General features: G+C 39.6%; 1 protein-coding gene across 17 annotated transcripts in view; it reads right to left on the reverse strand.

Moving 5' to 3' along the window:
- The window catches only part of LOC118396254 (FERM domain-containing protein 4A-like), a 232,967-nt gene that overhangs the window by 74,979 nt on the left and 137,357 nt on the right, over positions 1–20,631 (reverse strand). For all 17 annotated transcript variants that reach the window (XM_052465817.1, XM_052465818.1, XM_052465816.1 and 14 more), the window contains exons 3-4: positions 15,242–15,336; positions 12,399–12,491 (exon numbers count right to left, since the gene is read on the reverse strand). In XM_052465817.1, coding sequence (XP_052321777.1) covers positions 12,399–12,491; positions 15,242–15,336 — 188 coding nt within the window. The remainder of the gene's footprint in view (positions 1–12,398; positions 12,492–15,241; positions 15,337–20,631) is intronic.

Genomic DNA, 20,631 nt, shown 5'->3' on the forward strand with positions numbered 1-20,631 from the left:
CTATATATAGAGAGATGGGAGCTACTGTAACAGTATAATGTAGTCTATATATAGAGAGATGGGAGCTACTATAACAGTATAATGTAGTCTATATATAGAGAGATGGGAACTACTGTAACAGTATAATGTAGTCTATATATAGAGAGATGGGAGCTACTATAACAGTATAATGTAGTCTATATATAGAGAGATGGGAGCTACTGTAACAGTATAATGTAGTCTATATATAGAGAGATGGGAGCTACTATAACAGTATAATGTAGTCTATATATAGAGATGGAAGTTACTGTAACAGTATAATGTAGTCTATATATAGAGAGATGGGAGTTACTATAACAGTATAATGTAGTCTATATATAGAGAGATGGGAGCTACTGTAACAGTATAATGTAGTCTATATATAGAGAGATGGGAGTTACTGTAACAGTATAATGTAGTCTATATATAGAGAGATGGGAGTTACTATAACAGTATAATGTAGTCTATATATAGAGAGATGGGAGCTACTGTAACAGTATAATGTAGTCTATATATAGAGAGATGGGAGTTACTGTAACAGTATAATGTAGTCTATATATAGAGAGATGGGAGCACTAACAGTATAATGTAGTCTATATAGAGAGAGATGGAAGTTACTGTAACAGTATAATGTAGTCTATATATAGAGAGATGGGAGTTACTGTAACAGTATAATGTAGTCTATATATAGAGAGAGATGGGAGTTACTATAACAGTATAATGTAGTCTATATATAGAGAGATGGGAGTTACTATAACAGTATAATGTAGTCTATATATAGAGAGATGGAAGTTACTGTAACAGTATACTGTAGTCTATATATAGAGAGATGGGAGTTACTGTAACAGTATAATGTAGTCTATATATAGAGAGATGGGAGTTACTATAACAGTATAATGTAGTCTATATATAGAGAGATGGGAGCACTAACAGTATAATGTAGTCTATATATAGAGATGGAAGTTACTGTAACAGTATAATGTAGTCTATATATAGAGAGATGGAAGTTACTGTAACAGTATAATGTAGTCTATATATAGAGAGATGGGAGTTACTGTAACAGTATAATGTAGTCTATATATAGAGAGATGGGAGTTACTGTAACAGTATAATGTAGTCTATATATAGAGATATGGGAGCACTAACAGTATAATGTAGTCTATATATAGAGAGATGGGAGCAACTGTAACAGTATAATGTAGTCTATATATAGAGAGATGGGAGCTACTGTAACAGTATAATGTAGTCTATATATAGAGAGATGAAAGTTACTGTAACAGTATAATGTAGTCTATATATAGAGAGATGGGAGCACTGACAGTATAATGTAGTCTATATATAGAGAGATGGGAGCAACTGTAACAGTATAATGTAGTCTATATATAGAGAGATGGGAGCAACTGTAACAGTATAATGTAGTCTATATATAGAGAGATGGGAGCTACTATAACAGTATAATGTAGTCTATATACAGAGATTTGGGAGCTACTATAACAGTATAATGTAGTCTATATATAGAGAGATGGGAACTACTGTAACAGTATAATGTAGTCTATATATAGAGAGATGGGAGCTACTATAACAGTATAATGTAGTCTATATATAGAGAGATGGGAGCTACTGTAACAGTATAATGTAGTCTATATATAGAGAGATGGGAGCTACTATAACAGTATAATGTAGTCTATATATTGAGAGATGGGAGTTACTGTAACAGTATAATGTAGTCTATATATAGAGAGATGGGAGCTACTATAACAGTATAATTTAGTCTATATACAGAGAGATGGGAGTTACTGTAACAGTATAATGTAGTCTATATATAGAGAGATGGGAGCACTAACAGTATAATGTAGTCTATATATAGAGAGATGGGAGCTACTGTAACAGTATAATGTAGTCTATATATAGAGAGATGGGAACTACTGTAACAGTATAATGTAGTCTATATATAGAGAGATGGGAGCTACTATAACAGTATAATGTAGTCTATATATAGAGAGATGGGAGCTACTGTAACAGTATAATGTAGTCTATATATAGAGAGATGGGAGCTACTATAACAGTATAATGTAGTCTATATATAGAGAGATGGGAACTACTGTAACAGTATAATGTAGTCTATATATAGAGAGATGGGAGCTACTATAACAGTATAATGTAGTCTATATATAGAGAGATGGGAACTACTGTAACAGTATAATGTAGTCTATATATAGAGAGATGGGAGCTACTATAACAGTATAATGTAGTCTATATATAGAGAGATGGGAGCTACTGTAACAGTATAATGTAGTCTATATATAGAGAGATGGGAGCTACTATAACAGTATAATGTAGTCTATATATAGAGAGATGGGAGCTACTGTAACAGTATAATGTAGTCTATATACAGAGAGATTGGCGTTACTATAACAGTATAATGTAGTCTATATATAGAGAGATGGGAGCAACTGTAACAGTATAATGTAGTCTATATACAGAGAGATGGGAGCACTAACAGTATAATGTAGTCTATATATAGAGAGATGGGAGCTACTGTAACAGTATAATGTAGTCTATATATAGAGAGATGGGAGCTACTGTAACAGTATAATGTAGTCTATATATAGAGAGATGGGAGCTACTGTAACAGTATAATGTAGTCTATATATAGAGAGATGGGAGTTACTGTAAGAGTATAATGTAGTCTATATACAGAGAGATGGGAGCAACTGTAACAGTATAATGTAGTCTATATACAGAGAGATGGGAGCTACTGTAACAGTATAATGTAGTCTATATAGAGAGATGGGAGTTACTGTAACAGTATAATGTAGTCTATATATAGAGAGATGGGAGTTACTGTAACAGTATAATGTAGTCTATATACAGAGAGATGGGAGTTACTGTAACAGTATAATGTAGTCTATATATAGAGAGATGGGAGTTACTGTAACAGTATAATGTAGTCTATATATAGAGATGGAAGTTACTGTAACAGTATAATGTAGTCTATATATAGAGAGATGGGAGTTACTGTAACAGTATAATGTAGTCTATATACAGAGAGATGGGAGCTACTGTAACAGTATAATGTAGTCTATATATAGAGAGATGGGAGTTACTGTAACAGTATAATGTAGTCTATATATAGAGAGATGGAAGTTACTGTAACAGTATAATGTAGTCTATATATAGAGAGATGGGAGTTACTGTAACAGTATAAAGTAGTCTTTATATAGAGAGATGGGAGTTACTGTAACAGTATAATGTAGTCTATATATAGAGAGATGGAAGTTACTGTAACAGTATAATGTAGTCTATATATAGAGAGATGGGAGTTACTGTAACAGTATAATGTAGTCTATATATAGAGAGATGGGAGTTACTGTAACAGTATAATGTAGTCTATATACAGAGAGATGGGAGTTACTGTAACAGTATAATGTAGTCTATATATAGAGAGATGGGAGTTACTGTAACAGTATAATGTAGTCTATATATAGAGAGATGGAAGTTACTGTAACAGTATAATGTAGTCTATATATAGAGAGATGGGAGTTACTGTAACAGTATAATGTAGTCTATATACAGACAGATGGGAGCTACTGTAACAGTATAATGTAGTCTATATATAGAGAGATGGGAGTTACTATAACAGTATAATGTAGTCTATATATAGAGAGATGGGAGGACTAACAGTATAATGTAGTCTATATATAGAGAGATGGGAGTTACTATAACAGTATAATGTAGTCTATATATAGAGAGATGGGAGCTACTGTAACAGTATAATGTAGTCTATATATAGAGAGATGGGAGTTACTATAACAGTGTAATGTAGTCTATATATAGAGAGATGGGAGTTACTGTAACAGTATAATGTAGTCTATATATAGAGATGGGAGTTACTGTAACAGTAAAATGTAGTCTATATATAGAGAGATGGGAGTTACTATAACAGTATAATGTAGTCTATATATAGAGAGATGGGAGTTACTATAACAGTATAATGTAGTCTATATATAGAGAGATGGGAGTTACTATAACAGTATAATGTAGTCTATATATAGAGAGATGGGAGTTACTGTAACAGTATAATGTAGTCTATATATAGAGAGATGGGAGCACTAACAGTATAATGTAGTCTATATATAGAGAGATGGGAGCTACTGTAACAGTATAATGTAGTCTATATATAGAGAGATGGGAACTACTGTAACAGTATAATGTAGTCTATATATAGAGAGATGGGAGCTACTATAACAGTATAATGTAGTCTATATATAGAGAGATGGGAGCTACTGTAACAGTATAATGTAGTCTATATATAGAGAGATGGGAGCTACTATAACAGTATAATGTAGTCTATATATAGAGAGATGGGAACTACTGTAACAGTATAATGTAGTCTATATATAGAGAGATGGGAGCTACTATAACAGTATAATGTAGTCTATATATAGAGAGATGGGAACTACTGTAACAGTATAATGTAGTCTATATATAGAGAGATGGGAGCTACTATAACAGTATAATGTAGTCTATATATAGAGAGATGGGAGCTACTGTAACAGTATAATGTAGTCTATATATAGAGAGATGGGAGCTACTATAACAGTATAATGTAGTCTATATATAGAGAGATGGGAGCTACTGTAACAGTATAATGTAGTCTATATACAGAGAGATTGGCGTTACTATAACAGTATAATGTAGTCTATATATAGAGAGATGGGAGCAACTGTAACAGTATAATGTAGTCTATATACAGAGAGATGGGAGCACTAACAGTATAATGTAGTCTATATATAGAGAGATGGGAGCTACTGTAACAGTATAATGTAGTCTATATATAGAGAGATGGGAGCTACTGTAACAGTATAATGTAGTCTATATATAGAGAGATGGGAGCTACTGTAACAGTATAATGTAGTCTATATATAGAGAGATGGGAGTTACTGTAAGAGTATAATGTAGTCTATATACAGAGAGATGGGAGCAACTGTAACAGTATAATGTAGTCTATATACAGAGAGATGGGAGCTACTGTAACAGTATAATGTAGTCTATATATAGAGAGATGGGAGTTACTGTAACAGTATAATGTAGTCTATATATAGAGAGATGGGAGTTACTGTAACAGTATAATGTAGTCTATATACAGAGAGATGGGAGTTACTGTAACAGTATAATGTAGTCTATATATAGAGAGATGGGAGTTACTGTAACAGTATAATGTAGTCTATATATAGAGAGATGGAAGTTACTGTAACAGTATAATGTAGTCTATATATAGAGAGATGGGAGTTACTGTAACAGTATAATGTAGTCTATATACAGAGAGATGGGAGCTACTGTAACAGTATAATGTAGTCTATATATAGAGAGATGGGAGTTACTGTAACAGTATAATGTAGTCTATATATAGAGAGATGGAAGTTACTGTAACAGTATAATGTAGTCTATATATAGAGAGATGGGAGTTACTGTAACAGTATAAAGTAGTCTTTATATAGAGATGGGAGTTACTGTAACAGTATAATGTAGTCTATATATAGAGATGGAAGTTACTGTAACAGTATAATGTAGTCTATATATAGAGAGATGGGAGTTACTGTAACAGTATAATGTAGTCTATATATAGAGAGATGGGAGTTACTGTAACAGTATAATGTAGTCTATATACAGAGAGATGGGAGTTACTGTAACAGTATAATGTAGTCTATATATAGAGAGATGGGAGTTACTGTAACAGTATAATGTAGTCTATATATAGAGATGGAAGTTACTGTAACAGTATAATGTAGTCTATATATAGAGAGATGGGAGTTACTGTAACAGTATAATGTAGTCTATATACAGACAGATGGGAGCTACTGTAACAGTATAATGTAGTCTATATATAGAGAGATGGGAGTTACTATAACAGTATAATGTAGTCTATATATAGAGAGATGGGAGGACTAACAGTATAATGTAGTCTATATATAGAGAGATGGGAGTTACTATAACAGTATAATGTAGTCTATATATAGAGAGATGGGAGCTACTGTAACAGTATAATGTAGTCTATATATAGAGAGATGGGAGTTACTATAACAGTGTAATGTAGTCTATATATAGAGAGATGGGAGTTACTGTAACAGTATAATGTAGTCTATATATAGAGAGATGGGAGTTACTGTAACAGTAAAATGTAGTCTATATATAGAGAGATGGGAGTTACTATAACAGTATAATGTAGTCTATATATAGAGAGATGGGAGTTACTATAACAGTATAATGTAGTCTATATATAGAGAGATGGGAGTTACTATAACAGTATAATGTAGTCTATATATAGAGAGATGGGAGTTACTGTAACAGTATAATGTAGTCTATATATAGAGAGATGGGAGTTACTGTAACAGTAAAATGTAGTCTATATATAGAGAGATGGGAGTTACTATAACAGTATAATGTAGTCTATATATAGAGAGATGGGAGTTACTATAACAGTATAATGTAGTCTATATATAGAGAGATGGGAGCTACTGTAACAGTATAATGTAGTCTATATATAGAGAGATGGGAGTTACTATAACAGTATAATGTAGTCTATATATAGAGAGATGGGAGTTACTGTAACAGTATAATGTAGTCTATATATAGAGAGATGGGAGTTACTGTAACAGTATAATGTAGTCTATATATAGAAAGATGGGAGTTACTGTAACAGTAAAATGTAGTCTATATATAGAGAGATGGGAGTTACTGTAACAGTATAATGTAGTCTATATATAGAGAGATGGGAGTTACTGTAACAGTATAATGTAGTCTATATATAGAGAGATGGGAGTTACTGTAACAGTATAATGTAGTCTATATATAGAGAGATGGGAGTTACTGTAACAGTATAATGTAGTCTATATATAGAGAGATGGAAGTTACTGTAACAGTATAATGTAGTCTATATATAGAGAGATGGGAGCACTAACAGTATAATGTAGTCTATATATAGAGAGATGGGAGTTACTGTAACAGTATAATGTAGTCTATATATAGAGAGATGGGAGTTACTGTAACAGTATAATGTAGTCTATATATAGAGAGATGGGAGCACTAACAGTATAATGTAGTCTATATATAGAGAGATGGGAGTTACTGTAACAGTATAATGTAGTCTATATATAGAGAGATGGAAGTTACTGTAACAGTATAATGTAGTCTATATATAGAGAGATGGGAGTTACTGTAACAGTATAATGTAGTCTATATATAGAGAGATGGAAGTTACTGTAACAGTATAATGTAGTCTATATATAGAGAGATGGAAGTTACTGTAACAGTATAATGTAGTCTATATATAGAGAGATGGGAGCTACTGTAACAGTATAATGTAGTCTATATATAGAGAGATGGGAGCTACTGTAACAGTATAATGTAGTCTATATACAGAGAGATGGGAGCTACTGTAACAGTATAATGTAGTCTATATATAGAGAGATGGGAGCTACTGTAACAGTATAATGTAGTCTATATATAGAGAGATGGGAGCTACTGTAACAGTATAATGTAGTCTATATATAGAGAGATGGAAGTTACTGTAACAGTATAATGTAGTCTATATATAGAGAGATGGGAGTTACTGTAACAGTATAATGTAGTCTATATATAGAGAGATGGAAGTTACTGTAACAGTATAATGTAGTCTATATATAGAGAGATGGGAGTTACTATAACAGTATAATGTAGTCTATATATAGAGAGATGGGAGCTACTGTAACAGTATAATGTAGTCTATATATAGAGAGATGGGAGTTACTGTAACAGTATAATGTAGTCTATATATAGAGAGATGGGAGTTACTATAACAGTATAATGTAGTCTATATATAGAGAGATGGGAGCTACTGTAACAGTATAATGTAGTCTATATATAGAGAGATGGGAGTTACTGTAACAGTATAATGTAGTCTATATATAGAGAGATGGGAGCACTAACAGTATAATGTAGTCTATATATAGAGAGATGGAAGTTACTGTAACAGTATAATGTAGTCTATATATAGAGAGATGGGAGTTACTGTAACAGTATAATGTAGTCTATATATAGAGAGATGGGAGTTACTATAACAGTATCATGTAGTCTATATATAGAGAGATGGGAGTTACTGTAACAGTATAATGTAGTCTATATATAGAGAGATGGGAGTTACTGTAACAGTATAATGTAGTCTATATATAGAGAGATGGGAGTTACTATAACAGTATAATGTAGTCTATATATAGAGAGATGGGAGTTACTATAACAGTATAATGTAGTCTATATATAGAGAGATGGGAGTTACTATAACAGTATAATGTAGTCTATATATAGAGAGATGGAAGTTACTGTAACAGTATACTGTAGTCTATATATAGAGAGATGGGAGTTACTGTAACAGTATAATGTAGTCTATATATAGAGAGATGGGAGTTACTATAACAGTATAATGTAGTCTATATATAGAGAGATGGGAGCACTAACAGTATAATGTAGTCTATATATAGAGAGATGGGAGCTACTATAACAGTATAATGTAGTCTATATATAGAGAGATGGGAGTTACTATAACAGTATAATGTAGTCTATATATAGAGAGATGGAAGTTACTGTAACAGTATAATGTAGTCTATATATAGAGAGATGGAAGTTACTGTAACAGTATAATGTAGTCTATATATAGAGAGATGGGAGTTACTGTAATAGTATAATGTAGTCTATATATAGAGAGATGGGAGTTACTGTAACAGTATAATGTAGTCTATATATAGAGATATGGGAGCACTAACAGTATAATGCAGTCTATATATAGAGAGATGGGAGCAACTGTAACAGTATAATGTAGTCTATATATAGAGAGATGGGAGCTACTGTAACAGTATAATGTAGTCTATATATAGAGAGATGAAAGTTACTGTAACAGTATAATGTAGTCTATATATAGAGAGATGGGAGCACTGACAGTATAATGTAGTCTATATATAGAGAGATGGGAGCAACTGTAACAGTATAATGTAGTCTATATATAGAGAGATGGGAGCAACTGTAACAGTATAATGTAGTCTATATATAGAGAGATGGGAGCTACTATAACAGTATAATGTAGTCTATATACAGAGATTTGGGAGCTACTATAACAGTATAATGTAGTCTATATATAGAGAGATGGGAACTACTGTAACAGTATAATGTAGTCTATATATAGAGAGATGGGAGCTACTATAACAGTATAATGTAGTCTATATATAGAGAGATGGGAGCTACTGTAACAGTATAATGTAGTCTATATATAGAGAGATGGGAGCTACTATAACAGTATAATGAAGTCTATATATAGAGAGATGGGAGTTACTGTAACAGTATAATGTAGTCTATATATAGAGAGATGGGAGCTACTATAACAGTATAATGTAGTCTATATACAGAGAGATGGGAGTTACTGTAACAGTATAATGTAGTCTATATATAGAGAGATGGGAGCACTAACAGTATAATGTAGTCTATATATAGAGAGATGGGAGCTACTGTAACAGTATAATGTAGTCTATATATAGAGAGATGGGAACTACTGTAACAGTATAATGTAGTCTATATATAGAGAGATGGGAGCTACTATAACAGTATAATGTAGTCTATATATAGAGAGATGGGAGCTACTGTAACAGTATAATGTAATCTATATATAGAGAGATGGGAGCTACTATAACAGTATAATGTAGTCTATATATAGAGAGATGGGAACTACTGTAACAGTATAATGTAGTCTATATATAGAGAGATGGGAGCTACTATAACAGTATAATGTAGTCTATATATAGAGAGATGGGAACTACTGTAACAGTATAATGTAGTCTATATATAGAGAGATGGGAGCTACTATAACAGTATAATGTAGTCTATATATAGAGAGATGGGAGCTACTGTAACAGTATAATGTAGTCTATATATAGAGAGATGGGAGCTACTATAACAGTATAATGTAGTCTGTATATAGAGAGATGGGAGCTACTATAACAGTATAATGTAGTCTATATATAGAGAGATGGGAGCTACTATAACAGTATAATGTAGTCTATATATAGAGAGATGGGAGCTACTATAACAGTATAATGTAGTCTATATATAGAGAGATGGGAACTACTGTAACAGTATAATGTAGTCTATATATAGAGAGATGGGAGCTACTGTAACAGTATAATGTAGTCTATATATAGAGAGATGGGAGTTACTGTAACAGTATAATGTAGTCTATATATAGAGAGATGGGAGCACTAACAGTATAATGTAGTCTATATATAGAGAGATGGGAGCACTGACAGTATAATGTAGTCTATATATAGAGAGATGGGAGCTACTATAACAGTATAATGTAGTCTATATACATTGAGATGGGAGCTACTGTAACAGTATAATGTAGTCTATATATAGAGAGATGGGAGCTACTATAACAGTATAATGTAGTCTATATATAGAGAGATGGGAGCTACTGTAACAGTATAATGTAGTCTATATATAGAGAGATGGAAGTTACTGTAACAGTATAATGTAGTCTATATATAGAGAGATGGGAACTACTGTAACAGTATAATGTAGTCTATATATAGAGAGATGGGAGCTACTATAACAGTATAATGTAGTCTATATATAGAGAGATGGGAGCACTGACAGTATAATGTAGTCTATATATAGAGAGATGGGAACTACTGTAACAGTATAATGTAGTCTATATATAGAGAGATGGGAGCTACTATAACAGTATAATGTAGTCTATATATAGAGAGATGGGAGCTACTATAACAGTATAATGTAGTCTATATATAGAGAGATGGGAGCTACTGTAACAGTATAATGTAGTCTATATATAGAGAGATGGGAGCTACTATAACAGTATAATGTAGTCTATATATAGAGAGATGGGAGCTACTATAACAGTATAATGTAGTCTATATATAGAGAGATGGGTCGTTGTTACAGCTACTGTTTCCAAAACATGCACACACATGCTGTGAAACCAATGCACAAGCACCGTGCACACAAGCATGCAAGCATGAAAGCACACACACAAACACACACTCACACTCACACACTGGGATGCTCTGGCAGGGAAGTCTGATAATGGATTCAGCTCTGACATTTAGACTGATTGCAGTTTCATCAGTCTGTCTCTGTGTTTAACTGTGTATCAGGATGTGTGTGTGAGTGTGTGGTGTGTATAAATGCATTGTATTAATAAGCATTTCAATGCGTGTGTGTATTTGTGTGTGGGAATGTGGAGTGACTGGATATGTTATTAGTGGCTGGCTATAACAGAAGTAATCACAATAGTCATTCTATTGTATGCGCACTGATGGCTTACCCTGAACACAAGGCCATGTATTTGATAGTGATCTGTTACGTGAACAATACACCCCATGCAACAATACAATATCCATACACATCAAAGCTATTATGGTAGGTTGAAATGACGTCATTACCGCACACCATTTTGGAGACACTTATCGTTAATGCCAATCAGTACAAACAACCATTCATCCGTTGTGTCTCCAATGCAGGTTGCTATGTACATTGCTAAGGAATGACAAGTCCCTAGAGCATATATGTCATCATAGGGATCTTTAAAGTACTGACCAACACTATTCAGCACGGTGTGTGTGTGTGTCTGTGTGTGTGTGTAGCGTTTCCACAGGTGCAAAGAAAGGTCAGACACATTATCTTCAGATCCTGTACCTTTTCTTCCAACTACAATGACTTCTTGTAGACACAAACATGCACACACACACACATACACACACACACATACACACACACGCACACACACATACACACACGCACACACGCACACAAACATGCACACACACACACACACACACACACACACACACACACACACACACACACACACACACACACACACACACACACACACACACACACACACACACACACACACACACATACACACACAGACACTCACTCAGGATGTGTGTTATGTAAGAGAGCAGCCATTGTCAGAGCAGTACAAAGGGACTGGCAGGAGAAAAGAGTGGGTTTAGAACCCTGCTACTACAGGTCAGATCACAGCTGCAGCTCCACTTTACAGGGAGACATCCTCTTATATATCTGACACATACAGACACACACAGACACACTGAACATCATGCATGATAAATAGCTAGACAACTATTACTGAAATATGACTGGTGTTCTCTTACAGTATAATGAAGTTATTATGTGCCTTCTTCACAGAGTTAAGGTAGTGTGCAGACATCTGTCTGACTAGGGGGCATGTCTGTGTTTCCTGCTGGAGGCTGTGTACTATATGTACATGTAGGAGCGCTGCTCGTGTGTGTTTTTCTATGATGTGACCGTACCTGACACAGAAGTACAGTACGATGGGTCCAGACTTCTTGGGGAACTCGTGTTCTAGAACCCTTCGGTCCAACTGCAGCCAGCTGAAATGACCCCTGGAGACACAACAACCAATCGAAAGTCAGCATACTGCACACCCAACCAATGAGGAGACAAACTCAGTACACTACAGAACTGACTGATTCAATAATGAATAGTACAGCCTAGCTCCCTGCGCTTCACACTCTACCCATCCTCTCTCTTTCTTTCTCTCTGACAGGGATGAAAACTGCAGAGGCAGCTTGTCACCCTGGTAAACCTGCATGGTGTTATGGGCAACATGCAGCTCTTTCAGCTCTCAGACACAGAAACAACCAATCTACATCATAGAACTGAGGGACTGGCAGAGAAACAGAGAGACAGAACTGGGGTGTGTCTTTGTCACAGGAGGTTGGTAGCACCTTAATTGGGGAGGACGGGCTTGTGGTATTGGCTGGAGCGGAAACAGTGGAATGGTATAATATACGTCAAGAGGTATAAAATACGTGGTCCTTCTGTGGCTCAGTTGGTAGAGCATGGCGCTTGTAACGCCAGGGTAGTGGGTTCGATTCCCGGGATCACCCATACGTAGAATGTATGCACACATGACTGTAAGTCGCTTTGGATAAAAGCGTCAGCTAAATGGCATATATTATTATTATTATATTACCACAGACTGTCAGCCTCTACGTAAATCAATAACCAACAGTATTCTAGGGAATAGCAGGCTGGGACAAGAGTGTATGACTGGAAATAACAGTTCTATATTTAAGCAATAAGGAAATGGAAAGAGGGATACCTGGTCAGAATGCATTCAACTGAAATGCAATAAGGCCCGAGGGGGTGTGGTTTTAGGCCAATATACCACGGCTAAGGGCTGTTCTTGCGCACGACATAACGCAGATTGCCTGGACACAGCCCTTAGCCGTGGTATATTGGCCATAAACCAAAACCCCTGAGGTGCCTTATTGCTATTATAAACTGGTTACCAACATAATTAGAGCAGTAAAAATAAAGGTTACGTCATAACCGTGGTTTACGGTCTGTTATACCAAGGCTTTCATCCAATCAGCATTCAGGGCTCAAACCACCCAGTTTATAATAATACTTTCATCTGTCATCCTCTGGGCTCACATCCTCACTCCCAAAATAACATAAAATGTCATCCTTACATTTTAAACATACATTTCTCAGTATATGATAAACAGGGTACGGTGTAGTTACATCCCATTCGAGGTGTGTAAGTGCTGGGCTGGAACAAAACCCTGCACATCACATATATCCCCAGGACCAGGACCACATCCATGGTGATGGTAGTGTATCCCCAGGACCACATCCATGGTGATGGTAGTGTATCCCCAGGACCACATCCATGGTGATGGTAGTGTATCCCCAGGACCACATCCATGGTGATGGTAGTGTATCCCCAGGACCACATCCATGGTGATGGTAGTGTATCCCCAGGACCAGGACTACATCCATGGTGATGGTAGTGTATCCCCAGGACCAGGACTACATCCATGGTGATGGTAGTGTATCACCAGGACCAGGACCACATCCATGGTGATGGTAGTGTATCCCCAGGACCAGGACTACATCCATGGTGATGGTAGTGTATCCCCAGGACCAGGACCACATCCATGGTGATGGTAGTGTATCCCCAGGACCACATCCATGGTGATGGTAGTATATCCCCAGGACCAGGACTACATCCATGGTGATGGTAGTGTATCCCCAGGACCACATCCATGGTGATGGTAGTGTATCCCCAGGACCAGGACTACATCCATGGTGATGGTAGTGTATCCCCAGGACCAGGACTACATCCATGGTGATGGTAGTGTATCACCAGGACCAGGACCACATCCATGGTGATGGTAGTGTATCCCCAGGACCAGGACTACATCCATGGTGATGGTAGTGTATCCCCAGGACCAGGACTACATCCATGGTGATGGTAGTGTATCACCAGGACCAGGACCACATCCATGGTGATGGTAGTGTATCCCCAGGACCAGGACTACATCCATGGTGATGGTAGTGTATCCCCAGGACCAGGACCACATCCATGGTGATGGTAGTGTATCCCCAGGACCAGGACTACATCCATGGTGATGGTAGTGTATCCCCAGGACCAGGACTACATCCATGGTGATGGTAGTGTATCCCCAGGACCAGGACTACATCCATGGTGATGGTAGTGTATCCCCAGGACCAGGACTACATCCATGGTGATGGTAGTGTATCCCCAGGACCAGGACTACATCCATGGTGATGGTAGTGTATCCCCAGGACCAGGACTACATCCATGGTGATGGTAGTGTATCCCCAGGACTACATCCATGGTGATGGTAGTGTATCCCCAGGACTACATCCATGGTGATGGTAGTGTATCCCCAGGACCAGGACTACATCCATGGTGATGGTAGTGTATCCCCAGGACTACATCCATGGTGATGGTAGTGTATCCCCAGGACTACATCCATGGTGATGGTAGTGTATCCCCAGGACTACATCCATGGTGATGGTAGTGTATCCCCAGGACTACATCCATGGTGATGGTAGTGTATCCCCAGGACCAGGACTACATCCATGGTGATGGTAGTGTATCCCCAGGACTACATCCATGGTGATGGTAGTGTATCCCCAGGACTACATCCATGGTGATGGTAGTGTATCCCCAGGACTACATCCATGGTGATGGTAGTGTATCCCCAGGACTACATCCATGGTGATGGTAGTGTATCCCCAGGACTACATCCATGGTGATGGTAGTGTATCCCCAGGACTACATCCATGGTGATGGTAGTGAACCAGAGGGACTTACGTTTCATCGGTGTAGGAGATGCCAAAGTATTCCTTCTCCTTCAGGTTGAAGTGGGAGGCCACTAAATCCAAAAGGTCCTTGGCCATCAGTTTGGGCTGCAAGGAAACACACACACACACGTAGGGTTAATATGGTGTGTGTGTGTGTATGGAGTCAGAGTGTGATTCGTGGACTTCGGTTGTGAGGCCGTTTGGACCTACTGCCAAATTCTCTAAAATTAGGTTAAAAAAGGTTATGTGTTAATCTGAGTGTGACTGTGTATTCTAATAGCTTGGTCGTCTGAGAGTGACACATGGAGGTGGGGGGGTCATCTGAGAGTGACTGATGGAGGTGGGGGGGTCGTCTGAGAGTGACAGATGGAGGTGGGGGGGTCCGTCTGAAAGTGACTGATGGAAGTGGGGGGGGGTCGTCTGAGAGTGACAGATGGAGGTGGGGGGTCGTCTGAGAGTGACAGATGGGGGTGAGGGGGGAGTCATCTGACAGTGACAGATGGAGGTGAGGGGGGGAGTCGTCTGAGAGTGACTGATGGAGGTCGGGGGGGGATCATCTGACAGTTAGAGATGGAGGTGAGGGAAAGTCATCTGACAGTGACAGATGGAGGTGAGGGAGAGTCATCTGACAGTGACAGATGGAGGTGGGGGGGGGAGTCATCTGAGAGTGACAGATGGAGGTGAGGGGGGGTCATCTGAGAGTGACAGATGGAGGTGAGGGGTGAGTTATCTGAGAGTGACAGATGGAGGTGAGGGGGGAGTCATCTGAGAGTGACAGATGGAGGTGAGGGGGGAGTCATCTGAGAGTGACAGATGGAGGTGAGGGGGAGTCATTTGACAGTGACAGATGGAGGTGAGGGGGGGAGTTATCTGAGAGTGACAGATGGAGGTGAGGGGAGTCATCTGACAGTGACAGATGGAGGTGAGGGGGGAGTCATCTGACAGTGGCAGATGGAGGTGATGGGGAGTCATCTGACAGTGACAGATGGAGGTGAGGAGTTATCTGAGAGTGACAGATGGAGGTGAGGGGGAGTCATCTGACAGTGACAGATGGAGGTGAGGGGAGCCATCTGATAGTGACAGATGGAGGTGAGGGGGGGGGTTGTCTGAGAGTGACAGATGGAGGTGAGGGGGGAGTTGTCTGAGAGTGACAGATGGAGGTGAGGGGGGGAGTTATCTGAGAGTGACAGATGGAGGTGAGGGGGGAGTCATCTGACAGTGACAGATGGAGGTGAGGGGGGAGTCATCTGACAGTGACAGATGGAGGTGAGGGGGGGAGCCATCTGACAGTGACAGATGGAGGTGAGGGGGGAGTCATCTGACAGTGACAGATGGAGGTGAGGGGGAGTCATCTGAGAGTGACAGATGGAGGTGAGTGGGGAGCCATCTGACAGTGACAGATGGAGGTGAGGGGGGAGTCATCTGACAGTGACAGATGGAGGTGAGGGGGGGAGCCATCTGACAGTGACAGATGGAGGTGAGGGGGGAGTCATCTGAGAGTGACAGATGGAGGTGAGGGGGGGAGTTGTCTGAGAGTGACAGATGGAGATGAGGGGGGGAGTTGTCTGAGAGTGACAGATGGAGGTGAGGGGGGGAGTTATCTGAGAGTGACAGATGGAGGTGAGGGGGGGAGTTATCTGAGAGTGACAGATGGAGGTGAGGGGGGGAGTTGTCTGAGAGTGACAGATGGAGGTGAGGGGGAGTTATCTGAGAGTGACAGATGGAGGTGAGGGGGGGAGTTATCTGAGAGTGACAGATGGAGGGGAGGGGGAGTTATCTGAGAGTGACAGATGGAGGTGAGAGGGGAGTCATCTGACAGTGACAAATGGAGGTGAGGGGGGTAGTTGTCTGAGAGTGACAGAGGGAGGTGAGGGGGGGGGAGTTGTCTGAGAGTGACAGATGGAGGTGAGGGGGGTCATCTGAGAGTGACAGATGGAGGTGAGGGGAGTCATCTGAGTGACTGATGGAGGTGAGGGGGAGTCATCTGAGAGTGACTGATGGAGGTGAGGGGGGTCATCTGAGAGTGACTGATGGGGGTGAGGTGGGGGGATCATCTGAGAGTGACAGATATGTAAGTGTTGCTGACAGTGCAGGTGCGCATTCTCTCTCTATCCGATCTACACTCCCACTGCAGTCACAGGAATAAGTAGGGAACTGTACCACAATATCAAGGTGGGGTCTAACTCTTTGTTAACAACAAAGACTATCTTACTCTGCGAGAGCCAGTGTGAGTGCAAGCCTTTGCTTCATCTAAGAGGAGTAAAACAGCTGATTCAACTAATCAACTAATCATAGCCTCCGTCACAATGACTTCAGCCACTGAACATGTGAAGTCATTGTGACAGAGGTTATGACGCATCATTGAAGGCTGCAGGCCAAGACCATGCCAGCACACTAACTGATGTAATGAGAGTCGGAGAGGAGAAGTCAGACAGAGAGAGAGAAGAAAGCTACACAAACTGAGATAAAAAAGAGAAGGAGAGGGCTGAAGGGAATGAACAGAAAAGGAGAAAGAGGGAGAGAAATATAAAGAGAAAAGAGACACACAGTGCTGCCATATGTATGTGGTAGGGATTTTTAGAGAGAGAACCCCACCCTGAGGTTAAGCATGGGTGTGTCTCTGCTTGGCTACACACTGACAGCACAGCATCTCTCTCACACACACACACACACACACACACACACACACACACACACACACACACACACACACACACACACACACACACACACACACACACACACACACACACACACACACACACACACACACACACACACACACACACACACACACACACACTGCAAGCATGGACACATTGCACCCACACACACACAAAAAACTACACCTACACAAGGATACTGCTACACAGAAAGACACTGGAGAGAGAGAGACAGAGACAGAGAGAGAGCGAGAGAGAGCGAGAGATCTACAGTAGATATAAACCAGGGATACTAACTACTATTAGAGAAGATCCGGTCACACACATTTCCTAGGTTGCGAAGGTCTGGATGGATATTGTCATTTATTGGAATAGTAACAAACCTCACAAGCTCATTTCCTGTCATTCTACATGTTGCCATGTATTATGTGTGTTCATATAATACCTGAGTGACTCCAAAAAAATCAATGGAGGCGCCATGGGGGTCGAGGCCCCTGGGCACATAATCTGGCCATGATAACACTACCTATCTAGGTAACACTGGTCATTTCTGACAGGTTTTAGATAGCTCTCTAAGGTCTGTAAGTGAATGACATAACAAGAGGAAAACTGACCATGCACTACCAATTTCTAAATGTACAATTACAACTCTCAACAGCAGCAAGTTGAAAGCCAGTACTGTAACTGTATTATTATTATTATTTATTTGTCACATTGACCCCCCAGAATGGAAAATATACTGTATAAATAAACTCTCTCTCTCTGTCTGTCCGTCCGTCCGTCCGTCCGTCCGTCCGTCCCTCTCTCTCTCTCTCTCTCTCTCTCTCTCTCTCTCTCTCTCTCTCTCTCTCTCTCTCTCTCTCTCTCTCTCTCTCTCTCTCTGTCGTGTTGTAGTGTGCTACAGTGTATAATTGGAGTAATGAGTGTTTTGGTTCAGTCTCAGACCTACAGAGACAGTTTCTCATTAACCAGTAACCACGGCAACAATAGTCATTAGACCTGACTGACCACACCCTCCTGGCTATAAATAACCAAATAGAGGAGATGTGGAGAGACAGACAGCACAGTTATGTCTGTATTGGGGTAACTATGAGAGTGAGCGAGGTAGAGCTAGAGAGAGAGAAAGAGAGGGAGGGTGGGAGGGAGTGAGAGAGCTAGAGAGAGAGAGAGAGAGAGAGAGAGGGTGAGAGATATTGCTGCCTAGAAAACAGTAGCAGCATCCTCTCCTGAACTGAGGTTATCAAATCTAATATTATTCATCACATGCTTCGTAAACAACAAGTGTAGACTAACAGTGGATCACTTACATACGGGCCCTTTACAACAATGCAGAGAGAAAGAAAAAAAGATAAACAATAGAAAAGTAAAACACGTAATAATAAAAGTGATAATAAATACACAGTGAGTGACGATAAATTGGCTATATACACAGGGTACCAGTACAGAGTCTATGTGCAGGAGTATGAGGTCATTGAGGTAGATATGTACATATAACTAGGAATAAAGTGACTAGGCAACAAGATAGATAATAAACAGTAGCAGCAGCATATGCGATGCGTCCAAAAAGCAGCACTAGAAATATAAGCATGATTACCTGATAAGAAGTGTGTGTGTGTGTGTGTGTGTGTGTGTGTGTGTGTGTGTGTGTGTGTGTGTGTGTGTGTGTGTGTGTGTGTGTGTGTGTGTGTGTGTGTGTGTGTGTGTGTGTGTGTGTGTGTGTGTGTGTGTGTGTGTGTAGATGAGACAGTCGGAGTAAAAAATTCAGCTGGCCACCTGTTGCCCATCCCCTACCCTAGACCAGACAGAGCTGTGTTAATAGTTATTATCATCAGCACCACAGGTCATTACACAGTCTACAGTACAGCGGGGGCTGACACAGGGAGACAGAGGGGGAGGAGGGAAGAGTGGGACAGGAGAGGTGGGGATGGGTTGAGGCAGAGGAAGACTAGAGCCACAACTGGGGATGAGACAGGGAGGCAAAGGCGCAGGAGGGAGGAGTGGGAGGGTATGGGGTGAAGGAGAGGACTGGAGCCACGACTGGGGCTGAAAGAGGGACAACCTCATAACTTATCTTAATAACTGTATGAACCTCAAAATGATTTATAATCTTTACCATCCTCCACCCTGGAAGGCTGTGAGAGGCAAGGTAGGCCTGTCAGTGCTTGTTACCAGGTAGATCTATTGGAGCTGTGGTTTTGGGTCCCAATGGGTTCATTCCCAAAAACCCTTCCCTATTTCCCTTTCCTAAAAGGGCCTTTCCTCTATCCAGCTCACAGGAAAAACAAGAATAACATTGACATTCTCTATGGTCCCGTTAAGCCCTCAACGGCCTACTGTACATCCGCCCTCCGAGGAAGAGAGAGAGAAGGGGAGAGGGGGGAAAGAGGGAGGAAGACCTTGATGGCTGAAAGAATTATATGCAGAGTGAAAATGGTATCTGTTCCTTCTCTCTCTGTCTATCCTCTTTTCTTTCCTCTCTTCTCCTCCCTTCCTATTTAATCTCTTCCTGCCTCCTCTCTTTCTCCTGGCTGAGAGGATGATCAAGTATATGTGGAGAAATATGAGGCTTAAGAGAATGAAAGAGGGAGACAGAGGAGAGAGAGAGAGAGAGAGAGAGAGAGAGAGAGAGAGAGAGAGAGAGAGAGAGAGAGAGAGAGAGAGAGAGAGAGAGAGAGAGAGAGAGAGAGAGAGAGAGAGAGAGAGAGAGAGAATAGGATAGCAGCAGTAGGATTTATTG

The sequence above is a fragment of the Oncorhynchus keta genome, chromosome 17, assembly GCF_023373465.1.
Source record: "Oncorhynchus keta strain PuntledgeMale-10-30-2019 chromosome 17, Oket_V2, whole genome shotgun sequence".
Lineage (NCBI taxonomy): Eukaryota > Metazoa > Chordata > Actinopteri > Salmoniformes > Salmonidae > Oncorhynchus > Oncorhynchus keta.